The 18904-nt window shown below is 40.3% G+C and overlaps 1 protein-coding gene across 1 annotated transcript in view; it reads left to right on the top strand.

Moving 5' to 3' along the window:
- The first annotated feature begins 12064 nt into the window (after positions 1–12064).
- The window catches only part of LOC124154467 (sortilin-related receptor-like), a 91997-nt gene continuing 85157 nt past the window's right edge, over positions 12065–18904 (top strand). The window contains exons 1-5 of the mRNA XM_046528217.1: positions 12065–12438; positions 12650–12892; positions 13180–13341; positions 13420–13671; positions 13778–14037. Of these exons, the coding sequence (XP_046384173.1) occupies positions 12187–12438; positions 12650–12892; positions 13180–13341; positions 13420–13671; positions 13778–14037 (1169 nt within the window). The 5' untranslated portion in view covers positions 12065–12186. The remainder of the gene's footprint in view (positions 12439–12649; positions 12893–13179; positions 13342–13419; positions 13672–13777; positions 14038–18904) is intronic.

Here is an 18904-nt window from a genome sequence, read left to right on the forward strand (position 1 = left end):
CCTCTCTCCCCTTTTTCGGAAGTAAACCTATTACGCAGGTTTGTTAATGGAAACAGCATACAAATTTATTGAATGCGGGACTATAGGACTATTAGCTTAATATATCACGCGGCGAAAGTGGTACTGAGGATATTGAACAGACGAATGGAGGCGAGGGCAAACGAGTATTTGGGCGATGATCAGTTTGGTTTTATAAAAGGGAAGTCAACTCGTGACGCAATAGCGATAATGGGGTCCCTGGTGGAGAGGAACTTAGAATATGACCAGGACGTGTATGCCTGCTTTGTGAATTTTGAGAAAGTATTTGATAGAGTGAAGTGGGTAAAGTTAATGGATATTCTCAAGAATATAGGTGTAGATTGGAGGGATAGGCGACTGATTCGTAATCTGTATATGGCACCGACTGCGCAAGTGAGGGTAGCGGACGGTGAATCTGGGTGGGCAAGAATGGGCCGCGGAGTGAGGCAAAGCTACCCTCCATCGCCGCTGCACTTTAACGTGTACGCTTAAGGGATGGTAAGGGAAGCGTGGGATGAATAAGAAGCTGGAGAAAAAGTGGGAGGAATGACGTTCAAATCACTGAGATTCGCTGATGATCAGGCGTTGATTAGCCAGTCAGTGAGGGGGCTTCAGGCTCTGGTGGATGCGTTACACGAGCGTTGCGAGGAATATGGGATAAGGATTAATGAGAAGAAAACTAAGGTTATGCGGTTTTGCAAAGCCTCACGAGAGAGGAATGTTGGGCTTAAGATATAAGTGGGTGGTGAAAAACTTGAGCAGGTTGAGCAGTTCAACTATTTAGGCCCCACATTAGAGGAAAACGGATACAGTACTGAGGATATTAGGAAGAGAATGGCATAAGCAAAGGGGGCGTTCATGAACAGAAAGGAGCTTCTAGGAGGTTTGCTATGTAAGGATTTAAAGGAAAGACAAGTGAAGAGTCTGATCGGGAGTGTTGCGCTTTACGGTGCAGAAACGTGGACACTTAGGAAGGAGGAAGATATAAGACCGGAGGCATGCGAGATGTGGATGTGGCGAAGAATGGAGAAAGTGAAGTGGACGGACAGAAGGAGGAACGACGAAGTGCTGGACATGGTGGGTGAGGATAGGCAGCTATTAGATGAGACACGGAGGAGGCAGAAGGTATGGATGCAACGAGTACTTAGCGGGGATGGGATGTTGAAAACAGTCTTAGAGGGAAGAACGTTACGTTAATGAGGGAGGGGAAGGAAAAGAATAGGATTTTTAGATAGAACTAATGGTAGTAGGTGTTAATGGTACACTGAAGAGGGAGTTGCGTGATGTAAGAGGAGGCTCCCGGAATCCTTCTTAAGCGCTCCATGGAAACCTTCCTTAATCGGTAGAATACTTTAATAATAATAATAATAATAATAATAATAATTCATTAATGGTTACAAAATTATTGAGATTATGTGTATTCAGATATTTATTGCTTTTCGCACAGAATGTTATAGTCCAATCCAATTTTTTGTCTTCGATAACAAATTACCAATTACAATATTGATTTTTAACTTTAATACAGGATTTTTTTTCAAGTATACAACATCAAATTTTAAGTCCAAACTTCGCACTACAACCGACCTGTTGACGACCCTTTCCGGTGATACTTCACCTGAGTGGCTGATATGCCATCCATTAACGATTTCCCGAGGTTAAAACCCTCATTTTCCCTCATTGTTGGGGACTAATTTCCCGAAGAGTAAAAACTAGTGATTTGTTTTCAGATTGTTAAACAGTCTCCACCAAATGTAAAACATTAAAAAAAAAAAATTCATTTGTACGCGTGTCTACGCGGTCGTTAAATTTAGGAGTGGCCCGAGAATACCTTATTTTCGGCGTTTATCAAAAACACCAGTACCCAGGAGAATGTTTGAGCTAATCAAATCGATAAAGATGGTGAATTCTTTTGTGTAACTTTTTAGCATGTTGTTGCTCGCAAACTTTTACAATTTATATGCTCTTTATTCCTGAAATAATAAACTCCAAACCCAAAACTACTATTATCATAAATATGTCTCCAGTTTCGCCTCAGATTTTCACCATGAAACTAATTCATGGATAATATTTCATTGCCTTATTTAATGGAGTTCATTAAGTTTTACAAAAAGGCTCAGTAGCATGTCTTCCAACAAAGTGCCATCGGCGATATTATCTCACAAATTTGCCGATGATCCAGTGCCGAATTGCAGAAGGCTGCAGTACTGCGTCAAAGGAATCATTCTTTCTCGCATAGTATTACAATACTGAATATAAAACCCTTACAACTTCCATTCGATATTCGAGCATATCTCTCCCAATTTCATCATAATCCGTGGTTGTCGAGTGAATACTTCCTTGTCGCTATCTGATAGCCTATTCGGCCAGATTATGAATATACTAGCTGACCCGGCGAACTTCCTACCAGTGGCGGCCGGTGGTAATATATTCAGGGTGAGCATTGGAGAAGATATACGATGATTAAAAAGTTCAAATGATGACGGCCAAATTGCACTGAATGCATTGACGGACTTGGATCCTGAGCGCAGGTAGTGTAGGTGGCAGCTACACTACCTGCGAGTTACTCATCAAATATGCGCTTTCGCACTCACGTGGAGTTGAGTCTCCTACCAGCACCCATGTGAACATTGCACGCCCCCCGCTTACCTTGTTCCGCCCGAGCATTGACAAACGATCGCGTAGACCGAATATGCCTCCGGCGCCATGCCATCGGACCGCACACTGTTTGTAGCTTCATATCCAATTTATATGTTCACCACCCAGCAAGGAGCAGGAGGGGGCAGTAGGGTGTCCCAAAAAAACCGAAAGTTTGAAAGTTGAGGGGGCATTTCCATTTTCTTATGCGAATGCATGAAAAAACATCCCATAGAAATTTTCAGCTCAATCGGACAATATTTGACCCTGCCGAAACCCATTCAAAGTTTGAATTTTTGAGTTTTCAAGATTTCATGCAATGTTGCCTAGCTCTTAGGGTCTTGGGGGATTTAAAATTAGAAACCTCTGTAAGAAAATGCTTTCTTATTATTATACTGTCATAATGCGGATACAAATGCACTGTGAACAATAAGAAATATGAAAAACTAGAGTTTTTTGCCACTTTTTTCATACATTTTCCTATGCCGCTTAACAACTAGTAACAGATGTTGCCTCTGAGCCTCATCATTTGTCAATTTTTTCTTGACTAGGAAATATTTTATTAATTGAACTCCTCTCTCTGCAGTATCATTAACAACCTTAAGGTGTTGAACTATAGATAGGCCCTTCTGATAGTCTACGTCACTTTTCCATGTGCACGGATCTTGCAGCGAAAATGCCGGCGAAATACCAATAATTTTGAAAAACTTCACAGAATTTTTCGAAGCGAAGTCAGCGAGAGTCAGCTCACTAATAGGTCGATTAGGCGGAAGAGTAGCCCGAGGTGCGTCATCATCAGACCCCTCATTGTCTCTGATTGCTTCCGCAATGTCTCTTTTCTCATCGTCAGAAACCATTTCATCGAAGAGGGCAATACAATTCAAGTTTTCGAAAGTTTTAACCATAGATGGTTACAAAAATTGGCCAAAGCTGCTGCGTAGTGAGGGTCTTTCTTCCGAGCAAGGACTTTAAGTAGCTCAAGATCCATTCTCAGAGCGCTCACTGCCAAGGGACAGGTGTACCAATGTTTCATATATACAATTGCAATGAAGCAACACAATTTGAATAAATAGTCACTGTCATGTGTCGACAAACGCAATTGCTTGCCAAAAATCCACGTTTTAAAAGCGTAGAGCTCATTATTCATCCACCGTGATTTGGCAGTTGGGCCTGGGGGGGCGAACCACATACTTCTCTTTCTTGGGAACCACACCACCCAACCACACTATACACAACTCCAAAAGTTCTTTGTAGTCGTCTCGAGGATGGAGGTTCCAAAATAATATGGGGCATAATTTTAAATACTAATCCTGAGGATGGACTTTAAATCACCCTGAACATCCTGACATTTACCATTTACGAACCTGCAGCTGAAGAATACAAAATTTGATAATGTCATCTACATTTGAAATATCCTTCAAACAGCCTCTTGTCGTCTTCGTTGCATTGGAAGTAATTTCCCATCCCAGTGCACTGCTAAAGGAACTTGAGGGTGAAATTCTTACTGTCTCGGTCCTTTTGTTTACTCTCATTCTATGTAGATAGAGAGAGAAGAAGAAGATATTTGGAAGAGATACTAAATGGATTTCATCCCCTTTAAAACCCAACGCAGATGCTGTCGCATTGGCGACAGCCTGGATTATCATAGACCCAGCGGCAGAGGACGTCTGAGTCCGATCTAGGGAAGCAGTCACAAGGCTGTCGGGCAGTATACTTACTCTTCGGCGCTTTCCGGACCTTGTCCGCAATTCAAATTCTGTAAAAGTAACAAAATGTTATTTCTCCCTTTCTTCCACCATATTGGTCACCCTTCCCGCACCCGGAAAAAATTACCTTCTTCCGAATCCGACGAACTCGTCGTACTCTCCGCAGACATCTGTCGAACGAGGTCCACTTTCTCATCCAATATTTCCTTTTCTTTCTCATGCCGTTTTTTCCTTTAAAAATCCTCTTCTTGAAGTCTCTTACGGTTTTCTAAACACTTACACCACTTTATATCAATACCCGCCATATATCCTTTTCAATCAGTTTTCATAGATATGTAAAACAGCTTGTCCTCCTCCACAGTAATGTTTGAAAGGGCGTCTTTGCAGCCGATGTCAAACAGACGGTCGAGCACTTTGCTGAATTCCTCTCTTGCGGACACTGACTTCTCACTAGTTTTATTTTTGTCTTTCCTAAGGGCACGGTAGTTCTCGTAAGCTGTCAGGAGCTTCTTAATGGCTGCTTGAACCTCCTGCGTAGGAATATTAGACTTTCCCCACACAGCAAGTAACTCTTTGATTGCAATCCTTGCTGCATCTGCCGCTGACGTCGATCCTGGAGAACAGTGTAGGTTGTAAAAGAAAACTTTGAGAACTTCACGCAGCGTAGGGAGTTTACCATTGCCGGGCAAATGTTTGGACTCATTACCCACCAACCACGCACTTGTCGCACTTCGCATAACCGGAGTACTCTTCGATTTCACGCTCATTCTGGCCACCGCCGAAACAGCCTCGACCTCGAAACACACGACAATACCTCACGTTCTCAGTTAGTGCACAACACTAAACTCCACGAGTGACTGATAGACTAAGTCGGGATACTTTTAACATAAACAGAGCGATGTTCTAAAAGCGCATAACTCGAATCTCAACGCGACACGGCAGGGCGATATGCACTCGGCTGGCGCCTGGCGGCCGCAACGGCGAGCGGGACTTGTAAACACACCGAGTTGTGGCTATGAAGCTCATTTTGACTCAAGTGTTGCTGTCAACGCCTATAGAGCTAGAGGAGATGGTTTGAACTTAAAATTGGTTGTTTTTTAACACTCGAGCCTCCTGCAGGGTAGGCAACATTGCATGAATTCTGGAAAACTCAAAAATTCAAACTTTGAATGCGTTTCGGCAGGGTCAAATATTGTCCGATTGAGCTGAAAATTTTTATGGAATGTTTTTTCATGCATTCGCATAGGAAAATGGAAATGCCCCCTCAACTTTCAAACTTTCGGTTTTTTTGGGACACCCTAAGGGGGCAGGTGCCCCCCTAGAGGCAAAAGTCGCAAATGTCTTTATGGTAATAAGTATTTTTTTCAGGAAAATAATTTGAAAATATAATCAAGAGCTGTTAGTTTCCTTAAAATGTTGATTCCATTCAAATTTTCCATGCTTAAATCTTACCTACAACTTTAACAACTATGGCTTGCCCCGCCCCCCCCCCCCCCCAAGTTTTGATCCTGTGTATGCCCCTGATGTTCACAGGATTTTTATATTTCTCGTTGTAAAGGAATACATAGTTTTCTTTTATAATTCATTCACCATTTCGTGTGCACTTGCTAACATGCGTATATACACGCGCCGCCACTGCTTCCTACCGATTACCAAATGCAATCTTAGCACTTTCAATGCTGACCATGTAAAAGTCAGTATTATTCCCTCTGGCGGCTTCCGTTTTTAGTGCAAAACGCATACATCGATTCCTAAAGAGCTGGAAAAAATAATGAGAAAATTTCTGGGCCGTAATTTCATAGATGTGCATTTTCTTATTTATGACGTGATATCACGTCAACCGCACAGAGAGATGGACGATTGATGCGGGTTGTTTAAGGTCACCTTCAGCCCCGCGCCACCGTTTTCTTTCAATTTTTTTCCTACGCGGATAAACCAAAAAAGAACGAGGAAAATAGGTATAAATACAAGGAATCGCCTCGGCCAGCTGTTTCATTGGGATGGTAATTCTGTTCAAGATATTTCGGCATATTATTTTATTAGTATGCATCAGCATCTAGGTAGGGCTCTGGAATATTGAATAATTTCTGTATATTTCATTCAATGTATAACAATTCTCACCACAATTTCATTTACTCATTTCCAGCTCAAATACCTTTCCTCTCATACGACCACCCCCAAGCATGAGATATTTAACACAAATGGGTTTCACATACCCTTTACTGCAGCTGCTTGAGATGGGCGGCACTCCGCTTTCAATATTATTTTACGACGGTGTATTAGGGTGTCTATAGGCGTGCACAACTCCTGCCGGCTGTTCGAAGATTGGAGGGGGTACGGAGCCGAAGCGAGGGGTGGTAGTAAGAAGTCATTCCACTCGTAAGAACTAGGAGAATAGCTTTCTTGGGATTGCCATCGGCACTTCAAAAAGATGGGGTTAGTATGAGGAAAGATTTTGCTGACACGTGCCCTTTTCGGGTCACTGGGGTAGAGACACTGGTGCCGAAGTAAACATGGATGTGGAAACAAAAAGAATCAACCCACATTTTCCTCATTGCTATCTTCTGAAGTCAAGCCAATAACATATTTTTGCAATATGATGTACCCGAGATAAAAATTGATTCATAAAAACTGGAAATAATAGTATTTGCAAATGAGCATCTTACGAGAAATCTTCATTCAGGCCACGCATCGCGGATCTTACGACGAATGCTCTGCGAAAATCCGAAAATGATGCTAATTTTTACCGCAATAATTATATTTTTTCATTTGGTGCATAATTATATCATTTCGAGTAAAAATTAAACAATATTTATTGCTAGAAAGAGATTTTCAGTATCTCTGCCCCTTATTACGTACCCGATCACCGAAAGCAATGATGGCGTTTTCTGTCTAATTACACGAGGGAAAGACTGATTTCATCGTGCTTGGAAATCTCTAGTTTCTTCTTGTTTATGTTAGAGCCATGGTCTAATGAAAAATGGAATCACATGCAATGAAAAAATATTATATTTACCCAAAATCTCGTACAGATATGCGGTCTCTTTCCTACTCCCGACAGTGTAGCATTACTTGTACCGTCGATACTTCTTCCTGCCACCTTCCACTTGGATGAGTTCAGGGAAGTTAGATTGATATTTTATTGGAAAGAGTGGCTTGAGATAAGGAATGTAGGATGAAAGAATAAAGGATCTAATGGCAGAAAGACGGAATTTATTAAGGGAAATCATCTCGGTGGGTCTACCATAAAGGTAAAAGTATGCACAGCTTTCGGGAAGGAATTACTAGGGAATCAATGGGAGAGTGAAATGAATCTAAAAGGGGATGAATCTAAAGATTTTGTAGAGTAAATCATGAGGCAAAGGATCGTTTGGACTGGGTTTTGGTGAAAAATGAAGGGATTGAGGAATGCTTAAGAGTCGAATACGACTCATGTATTTCCGAAAGCAGGGTAGGTCAAAAAAGATATCCATGGTCCGTTAGTGAGATATCTTGTTTATATGAATACTTCCCTTGTAAAACAAAAGGCCTCTGAAGGTAAAAAAAAACTCTTAATACGTCAATTTTTTCCAATTCCTAGTCTTTGCTTTCGGAGATTCATTTGTCTGCATCAGAAAGAGGGTGTCTGGGAAGAGAAGACGCAAAATAAACAAATGGATCGTTGGAAGGTGGGCAAAATAAACAATTGGGGTGGAGTGGTGTGGGCTGAGTTTTGCATGAAAGTGATATTTTGAGGGATCACTGAACTTCGGGTCCACCGCGAAGGACGTTAGGATGGAGAAGGACTGACGGTAGGGGTATAGGGTTCGGGGAAAGAATAGGAAAAATGGGATGGGCCAGGGATTGACATACTTAACAGGATTGGGCGCCGAAGGCGGCAACGGAGTACCTGACTATGAGCATGAGGGTTCATACTCCTCTCCTCTCTCCTCCTCGCTAATTTCGAACTTGGAGTCTTCAGAGAATTCCGAATCCCCGTTCTCTTCCAGGTGCTCCCACACTTCTTCCTCTGTGTACATTGTACAACCGCCTAGAGACGGAACACGGTGGGCGGAAATCACAAAAAGCTTGAGAAAACTTATATCTCTGTTATTATTGAAGGTAGATCCACGATTTTATCAATTTTTTAAATGATTATTACCTCCTAAATCCGAATATAATTTTAATTTTGCTGTAGACCAATCAAGGGCCTCTGTAAAACAAAATGACGGAAAGAGTAAAATACCCTTCTTTGAATATTAAAAGTGCTGAGGCAGTAATAAAAGGCATTAATAAATAATATAAGACACGGTCTCAGGCGTTGTTCTGTGGAATTGTTTCATTGTTGAATGAAATAAAATAACTTTGTTATTAACCTGATGATAACACTAGATGTTGAAACCCGGGTCGTACTATTTAAAATAATGTGTGGAATAAAACAAAGTTATTTTATTTCATTCAACAGTAATAATAAAGTATTATATTCCTACAAGTAATATCAATGAGTAAAAAATATCGACACATAACCCTGAAAAAACTTTTCCGAGATACATCGATACGCTGTATGTATACATTATCCCATATAGTAAGGTTGGGAATTTTATAAATGTATTCCACTGAAATTATATAAGTATTTTTTATTGTTTTCATTATGAATGAAAACACATTTCTGTGTATGAAATGAATGACTAATTAAATTTAAATAACATATATACAGTAGGAATAAATGAAGGTCATCGTCATCTGAATCAATATCATCGTTGTTTCGTCCGACTCTGTGGACAGTGGTCCGAATCCGGAAAAAGGTGGACAAAATAATGTTTTCGGTTTTTTTTTTAGAACCCGCTTTGACTATGCAAGTTCTGTAGCAATATGTCTTCGGCACCACACTCCATGCTTTCTTTTTTTATAAAAAAATGCGTTAACTTAGATACCTATATTGCGTCAATGTTGCGCTATTTCTGACAGAAACGTGCTTTTTTCGTTTTTTTTTCGGATATTACGTATTTTAGATTTATTTTTGGCTTTACGTCGAAAATTATTTTGGAACAATAACTTCGGACTATACTGACATTATACTATCATAAAATCTATGTATCAACATTTTAGTCATGTTGATGATTGCTGTAGAAGTAAGTCAATTTTTTCGCAAAAATTCGCTAAAATGCTGAGTTATAAAAAAGTTACGTCGATTTGCGCGGAAACGTAAATTGTTGACAAGAAAGTACAGTTCTATGAAGACATAAGTAAAAAAATCAGATGCAATTTTATGCAAGTAACCGAATAACAGCGATTTTTGTGCCTATCCTCCGTACACGCGTGCGTCAACACGCAAGCATCAGCTCAGTGAATGCAAGTGGTAAAATGCGTCTTCCCATGTTTCATTGACAAGGATTACGAAAAGGAAGTTAAGCATTTTATGCATCATTTTATGTTTTATTAATGCCCAAACTTACTATAAGGAACAATAAAATAATTGTAGGGGTTGGAGTGACACCACGGCCGGATACCCTGCGTTTGTGACTCCGACCTTTTAATGGCGGACGTTCGTTTACCCTTTTCGGGTCGAGCTGGCGTTTTTAAAGCAAAATATTTGCCGATGGAGTCACGGAAGCTCTCATATTTTGTATTATTTATAATATTAATATCTGAGCGAGCGCATAAAATGTATAACTGGAGCATTGGAAAAAAAATATAAAACCTAAATAACATCGTAGCAGACTGAGCTACGGCCGTTGGAGATGGATATGCTAAATTTAAGTTGATGTTGTCGTTGGCACCTCGTTCATCTATGTAATTAGAACAATGTTGATGTTTTCTAATGCCCACAATACTTTTGTATAAAATAATTTCATCCATTTCATCCAGGTACAAAAAAATTCGTCATTTACTACTGCCTGTGCTTGTATCGTGAGGTGAATACAACTTTTGTTCCCTACTTGGAAATTCATACGAACAACGAAAATAGTGTTATTTTCACCGTGACAACTACCGTTAATCTATTGCTGATAATCACAGAGTCAGTGGTTGTAATGCAATCAGGTTTGACAAGGTTAAAAATGTCAGTCAAGACTTGTAATTATCAGTATTCTATCGTGATTGGTTTGTAACCTGTGCTATTACGCTATCTATAATTAACTGACAGTAATGTGAAGATTGTCAGTTGCGTGTTCACCTCCGTTATTCACCGTAAAGTGACATTTCATAATCAAACTTGTTTGATCAAGCAAGTCTTGAAGTTTGTTTATTCAAGGATATTACCGTATCAACGAATAGTATTGAAAAAATCACCTGCGCCACTTGCGTGGGATAATGTAAGGGTTAAAATCAGTGAATAAATAGAGGTTTTGATTGTAAGTTATACGTGATGAATATAACAATGATAGTGAATTCCATTTTTTGACGATTTTATTTGGATATTTCTTATTATTTTAATGGTGTAAGCTACTATAACGTTGGTGGGTTTTTCCTGAATTATTGAAATACGGTGTAGCTGGTGTGCGTGTGTGTTGGCAGCGGAACCGATTCGCGATTTTACATTTGTATTGTGTGTAGCCTGTTTTTCTGTGATTGTGTATTCGTGAAACCAAATAAATGGTGAAACTCTGTCACATTTTCTTGAAATAAAAATTTCTTTTAACAATAATTGTGTGTCTTGCGTTTCTTTAATTCTTTATGGCTTTTCATTGATAACAGCCTAAAAGTTATTTTTCATTATTTGAAAAAGTGTCTTTCTTGTGCTCTCTGAATTGGCATTAGCTTTCCAAACCCCGTTACTTACACGAAAGGAATGCTCATCAACAGATTTTTTGTTATTTCACAGGAGTTAAGTGTTATTGTCTGCGATTAAGGCTCTCCAGCTAAATATTCGTGATGGATTTTCATTAATTTTTTAAGAATGCGCATTGCGGTCACAGCTTTGAAGAGTTGGTGGTTCATCTTGCTCGTTGGCGCTAAAGATACTCCTCTCGCAAAATTGCGATGGTCTGCAATGCAATCTGTCACTATATGGGTCTGCTTATATGTGATTTTTTAAAAGATTTCCTTCGCAAGTCACCGCAAATTATTATTTCGTTCAACTTTTCATCCTACAAATACGAATAAAGGAGAAAACAATTCGTTCATTTGATATAGTTATGAGGTAAATCAACATAGAACACGCCCCGATATATCCATAAATACCACTATTGTCTTAATCGACTGCCAAAATAACCGTTCCCGAAATATTCGTCATCTAGAAACAGTTCCCGCGGAATTAGAGCACTGCTAACACTTGCCATTGGCCACTGCCGTTTTGGAGTTGAAAGAGCTCAGTATTTTTCATACAAGTGTCTCTTCCGCCGCATCGCTCCTCTCCGACCCCCAGAGAAGGCCTCTGCGTCCGACCACGCCCGACCCATTCCTAAAAGCAGGGGACGGAGTGACACCTTATACCGAACGGAAACTCCGCCTAGCGGAGGCGCACCACCCTGTCGTTCGTAATAGGCCCCTTTGAGAATTAAAACTCTTGATACCAACTCCGCCATTGCCGTGAGCCGTCTGGAATGCACTTACTCCATGACATTATGCACTATAGGGAAATGTTCTCCACCAGTACCACCCCATTATCTCCGATAATAACGTTGTGACCTCGATGATAACACATTAATGGTACGAGATCACTGGGGTTCATTCACACTGCGCTTCAGTCATCTGCTTGATCGTCATATCAGTCTTCGTCCCTCTGCCATGTGGGTATGATGAGAATGCGTGGTTGAAAAGTAGTAGTTGTGACGGCTTGAAGTTAAAAGTTTTCTGTTGCGGAAGTTGTGAGCTGTGTCAGTCATTTAGTCGTATTTAGTCAAGAAAAATGGCTTCCCCCGGGAGATTCATATGTATTTTCATCCTCTTGAATATTGAGTTATTTTCAGTAGTAGCAGATTTACCAGGACCGAGGACTAAACATTTATATGTGAAAGACACGAAGGTCGCTCATGGTCGGAGTTTTATATTCAATAGAGACTCTTCTGTAGAGGGTGGCCCCATAAACGGGAGCAATATCGAGCCGCAGCTTGAGCACTTTATAAGTGCGTCTAGTCATGACGACGACATAATTTCAGTGGTATGTTCGTTAAAAGTGTATCTCAATGTTTTATAATAATGTCTAATTTTATGCTTAGACTATCTCTAGGATTTGGATTTCCTAATCGCGTCGCATTGTGTGGCGATCACATGTTACTCAAACATTTCATATTGTGTTTTTATAATCAGGCACTTAATGAAAGTGGTTGATCGTTATTTACCATTAACACCCTTATCCGTATCACTTTCAGGTCAATAGGCTGAACGACAGTCACCAGCAGCTAATGGTGCATTGGACTGGTGAAGAATCCGATGTCATCATTTGTCTCACCAGGGATCCAACTCCTGTTCGCGGCAAACCGTCGTCCGTTTTTATTTCTTATGATTACGGAACTACTTTTGAAAATAAAACCCATTACTTCTCGTTACAAGACCAGTCAGGTGACTACGCTAATGTGGATAAATTCTACAATCATCCCAAGTATAATAAGCATGTGAGTGCACTTAATATCTAAATAGGTTTAGGCATGAAGATATATTTTCCAGTATGACCCGATTCAATTCATACTGTGTGTGAACCATTCAGTGTTGTCATATGGATGCTAAGTTAGGGTAAAGGTACTGTTTTGTCCAATTATGCATTGGAATAGGAGCATACTTTACTTCATGAAGTATGGGACTGGCATTCACTTATGGACTCCCTATGGTTCATACACTGTGAATTTGAATCCATGCATTGTTCATTCTCTAATTGTAATGTTCTTCAAATTGTTACTTGCAGTATGTTTTTAAAGACAGCACGAACAGGGTTTTATATACAACCAAAGACCATGGAAAGCACTTTGAAATGGTTAAGTTGAAATTCCATCCCACTGATATATCTTTTAATGAAGAAGAACCTCTCACTTTTCTGGCTTACGACAAAATTGACCCTCAGAAAAAGGTATTGTTAATCTATATTGTTTTCTTTGCAAAAGCTGGGAAGACCGTTGCAACACATGTGTTAATTCTTATGTTATAGCTGTGGCTCATACAAGATTTTGGAAGCACTTGGACGCTCGTTCAAGAATATGTGAAAGCCTATTTTTGGTCAAACCTCCCAGGAGAGAAACAACTTTTGTATGTGGAAAGAGAGGAACCCAACGGCTCTTCAACAGTTCTTTCTTCACCATCATACTTTCAAGATGAGGTACTCACTAACGTTGTCCTCAAGGATGTGGAGGACTTTGAAGTTCGGGAAGATTTTATGTTTGCTACTAAAAAGACTGGAGAGGTCAGAATTGTTGCTCTAATTGTTAAAATATGGCCTGTTATTACTTGCGTTAATTGCAAGTTGAAATTGGCAAATGTATGGTGATAATTATTTTTTCACTTTTCAGAAAAGTCTGGACCTTTACATATCCCATAAGAGGAAACCTTTTGTGAAGGCTGTATTTAATTCTGAAACGAATAACTTAAATTACCACGTAGCAGAAGTGTCAGATGGGAAAGTGTTTGTGGCGGTTGACCATGACGGCAATGGGCAAGTCAATTTATATGTGTCTGACAGAGTCACTGAGGATAGTATGCTGTTCACCCTATCTCTACCGAAGATATTATGCTTCTTCCCCCATAACACCTGGAATGTCACATGGCTCAGGTAAGTGTTTCGAGAAGCTGGAATTGTGGGGCAATTATCTGTATAAAAAACCTTAGCTGCGGGGAAGTCGTTATTTTTTTTTTAGCTATTTCCAATCATTGGGGCTTCTCATGAAACTGAATGAGCCACAACTCAAACTTATACAAATTCCAGGAATGGTTAACTAAAATCTAAACATATTATGACCGATCAGTTCTCGATTTCACGGTTTCTGGAGCTGTTAGAGGAGGTGCCACAAAAAAAACTGCACCAATATTTTTATCTCAAAAATCAAATACATTACTTTTCTAAAGCTCAGTTTACATATAATAATTTTATTAGTTTGAAGTTATGGATCAAGGATGAACATATGAATGTGTTTTTACGGAGTTTTCATGTCACTCCAACGAAAACAATTGATAGCTTTTGAAAAGTTAGCAATGAAAACGAAAAACATGAATGAAAATGGGAACATAAAACCAATGCCAGGAACCAAGCTGGAGTTGGATTCGAATGAAATTAGGACCGACGCATCATTAACCTTTTGCCTGCGAACATTGTTTGAACACAGCATGACAAACGAGGGAGTATCATGCCGTGTTTCGACAATGTTAACCAGCATTATAATCATGTACGTGAAAAGGGTCCCAGGCATCATCAGGGACCCCACCTCGCCAGATGTCCGACCGCTTCTCTTTCTCTAAGACCGTGCGTGACACTTACCCACTTAAACAGTTCCCTCTAGTCGGGGTGTCATGGTAAATTTTAGGTTTGCATGTTAACAAAATAACGAAAAGAGTTATTTGTTGTTTTTATAAAAAATGATAGCTAAAACTGCATTCTTAATATACTTTCTAAGCATTTCCAAATCTTAAACATGATTATGTTGCTTAAATTATAGATGTCAGATATTAAAAATTAATGTAGGGATGGTCGGAACGGATTCCTCGTATCCAAATATCCGCGGATATTGCCCTTCATCGGATACATCGGATCCAAAGTTGCGGAAGACATCGGATCTGGATCCGAAATTTTAAATAATAGCTTCAGAGAATGCAACGCCCCATAAGGGTGGAAAGAGTTCCGATTCTCTCTTCGTAGGCGCCGTCGCATGCGATTCATGTCCTACTCATGAACCGTTTTGTTTGAATGCTTTCTCAGAGGTTATCTAGCAGTATTTCAGCCGTGGAAAATAAAAAAGGCAAAATACGACTGGCACGTAGTGTGACTCTTCCCAAGAGATTGAACAATCATCGGGGGAATCTCAGCGTCGTAACCACGTCAAAAGAAACTACATCGCAGATTCCAGAAAACCACCCTCGGCCGTCCATCAGCCCGTGCCTCTGTTGTTTTTTTTGTTTCCGAAATCGCGCGGACCATAAATCATCGTCTTCTAAGGAAAATATCAAATTACACGAGAACAATTGAAGCGTGTTTCATCCCTACCCAGTCTCACCAACTGAACTTTTTTGGCCTACCTGCTTCAATTCACCGTTTCTGGAGAGCAAACGCTAGGTGAGTGACTTTCTGGGCCCGAAGATGTCTCGATAGATTCGACAGTTAGATGACATGCACGAGATTTAAAAAATAATTGGACCAAACGCGACGTATTCCTCACGATATATATGTTTATTTTTCAGCTCTAATTGATTGCCACTAAGTTCACTATTTACAATTAGACTATACTAATATGCAGCATAGTCCAAACAGCAGAATTTTCAAAGAAACAAGCGCAGAATTAACCCCTCAAACAAGTAGAGACGAATTGGAAACGCCAACTGCATATGTCACGTAGCTTGCTCGGCTTCGCTTTGAAGGCAACGACGTCACTGCAGCAAGATCTGACTTGTTCGTTCTTGACTATCTCATTTGTAGCCTCGTTGCTTGAAATACGGAGGGAGAGCGCTCCTTCCCCTCCACCTCTCCTTCACGCGCTTCTGCTGCCTACCCCTTCCTCATGCTGAGCGGTCGAGCACCTCGTCGCACGTTAATGCTATTTTAAGTACTGTTGATTGTGTTGCTGATTGCGCAGCTTAATTTAATGATATACTGATAAAAATGTCTTTCAATGTGTAGAAACATTTCTCTTGAGGCAAGGAGAACCAATGTATGCCATTTTCGTGCACTGTGGCGTGAAATTGTGCGAGGAAGTGCTAAATCCACCTCACCGTACTGAAGCATTTTCGGGTGAAGCACAAGTCGGTATGCGATGAGAAAGTGACAAAATTCGGGGGAAGGTGCGTGAGGAAAATTTGAATTCAGTCGATGGCATTTGGGTAGCCAGGAATTTCATAAGGGGGGTTCCAAAACCAGGGGGGGTGGGGATTTTTAAACAACAGGATACAAAGTAGAGGGTTTCAAATTAATTTTAACACCCTTCATAATCGAAAAAAACTTTATTTTTCAAATAATTCTATTGCTAATTCATGATTTTTCAATATTTTGTTTCCTTTTATGAAGGAAAGTAATTGTGTTTTTATATTTCGGGGAGACCCCCCGCACTTCCCTCTCTCGCTAGGCCAGTGGTCAGTGGTTTCTCCGAAGTTTTTTCCTATTTTCATTTCCAAACCCAAGCGTAACAATTTAGGCCATGAGCATGTACAGATGTTCTTTAAAAACAACTTGAAAGGCTATAAAAATGATTTTTAATTTATAAAAATATTAAAATGTGTATGTAAATCTAAAAAGCATTCCTTTGATTGTTCCTTTGATTCCTTCCTATGTACCCAGAATAAGCTGAATAATTACTTCGTTTAATAGCAGGAATTCGAATATGCATTTGGATCCGAAAATATCCGATCCGAAAGATCCGGCTACGATAATCAAGAATCCGATCCAAATTCGGATTCGAAAAAATCCTGGATCCGTCCATCCCTACTTTAATGGTTGAATTATATTAGCAAAATTATGAAACCATATTTTTAGTGTCTACATTGAGAAATATGTGATGCCCTTTTAGACACACCATTAGTGTACAGTAAGGGTGAAATGTTCAATAGAACTCCATGGCGAAATGGCCTAATGATGAATTAAATGATTTTCTCTAGGGATAGACGATTCCAAGATTTTTTTTGGACCCGGATCCTGATCGGATACTTGATTTCAGGTGTCGCATATTCGGATATTTCCGGATTCAAATGCATTTTCAATTTTCTGCTTTACAACTAAGCAATAATTTCAGTTTCTTATGGGTATAGATACAATGGAAACGAAACCCTAGGGCGGGCTCACGGGGATACACTCCTGGGGCAGGAACTGTTAGCCCAGAAGGGGAAGGACGGAAAGGAACAAGGAAGGAGGCGCCGCCGTTGTGAGAGCAATATTTCAGGTGGAAGGGGTGGGCGGAGGTTGTGAAGAGTGAGGACTGCGCACAGTCCTCACTCCTAACACCCTTTTGAACAACATTATAAGGTCACGTACGTGCGACGAGTTGCGGGAACAGAACGAGACGACCGCTTAGCGAGAGGAAGGGTTGGGTAGAAGAAGCGCGTAAACCTGACTTTATTGGAGAGCTGAAAATTCACTGACGGTTATCACAAAGTTGATCAACCTTCCTTCTGTCTGCATCCCCTCCTCTGGCACTCCCATACTTACGCGGACATCTTTTAAGTAGATATTAAAAAATAAATTGACGTTGTCATGCCCATCATATATTTCAGTCTTTCCCATTCTAATTTTTTTCTTATGTAAGCTAGCTAACTCTTGCCCATTCTCAAGACGTTCTCCCACTTCTTTCTCAAATTAGGGGTTTTGGGGAATCTATGTAGAGAGATAGCTTTTTTGTCACACTTGTTGGCACGCCGCCGCACATTTTGTTTCTCGTGAAGTCCTCCGTCTGCTTTTCCATCATAACGCTATTGATATTCGGCTGAGAGAGAATTGTTGGCACAGTGCTTGCTGGTTGTCGTTTCACACCAAACGTACTAAGGCAACCGATCATCTATTTAGCCATGACAGCTAATTTAGTACTGCCACAGGTGTTCCCTTCCTGTTGCCAATTTGTGGATGGTAAGGAGCGCGATTCCTCCATCTTTCAAGCAACTAGGCTACGAAGAGGGAGTCAAGGACGAACATGCAAGATCTTGCTATACTGTGATGTCCTTGCCTTCAAAGCGACGCCGGGAGAGCTACCTACATCTACGTAATACCCTGCGAGCCACCTCTAGTGTTTTTGGCAGGGGGTGAACAACCAACAACATACAGCATACAAGAGGACCGCGACATTCACAACGGCCGTACGTTCTTGTGTGACGGTGTTGATACCATTCTCGCTTCTTCAAAAATTGTGCTGTTTGGACAATATTGAATATTCGTATAGTCATTTCGTAACTAAAGAAATTTGTTTCAATGAATAAGAGCTAAAAAGGAACTAATGGTGTTAGAAATGCGTTGCGAATGTTAGAATGCGAATGTTGGTCTCATTCTTTTTTGAATCTCGGGCACGTCATCCAATTGCCGAAAGCTATCGAGACATCTTCGGGTCCAGTAAGTCACTCACCCAGCATTTGCTCTCCAGAAACGGAGAATTGAAGCAAGAAAGATGAAAAGAGTCAGTTGGTGACATGGGGTACGGATGAAACACGCTGCCATTTTTCCCTTATAACTTGATATTTTCCTTCGAAAATAATGATTTATCGAATGCGTGGTCTAGGAAAGGAAAAAAAAATGTTAGAGGCATGGGGTAGTGGAGGGCCGAGAGAAGTTTTTTTTTAATCTGCGACGTAGTCGCTTTTGACGTGGTTGTTATCCTATGGCGTTGAGATTCTCCCGATGGTTGTTCAACCTCTTGGGAAGAGTCACACTACGTCATATTTTGCGTTAAAATTTTGCACGGCTAGAATTCTGCATATCTCGTACGAGAGCTTTTGACCAACATAGTTCATAGGTA

Source organism: Ischnura elegans, chromosome 2 (genome assembly GCF_921293095.1).
Source record: "Ischnura elegans chromosome 2, ioIscEleg1.1, whole genome shotgun sequence".
NCBI lineage: Eukaryota > Metazoa > Arthropoda > Insecta > Odonata > Coenagrionidae > Ischnura > Ischnura elegans.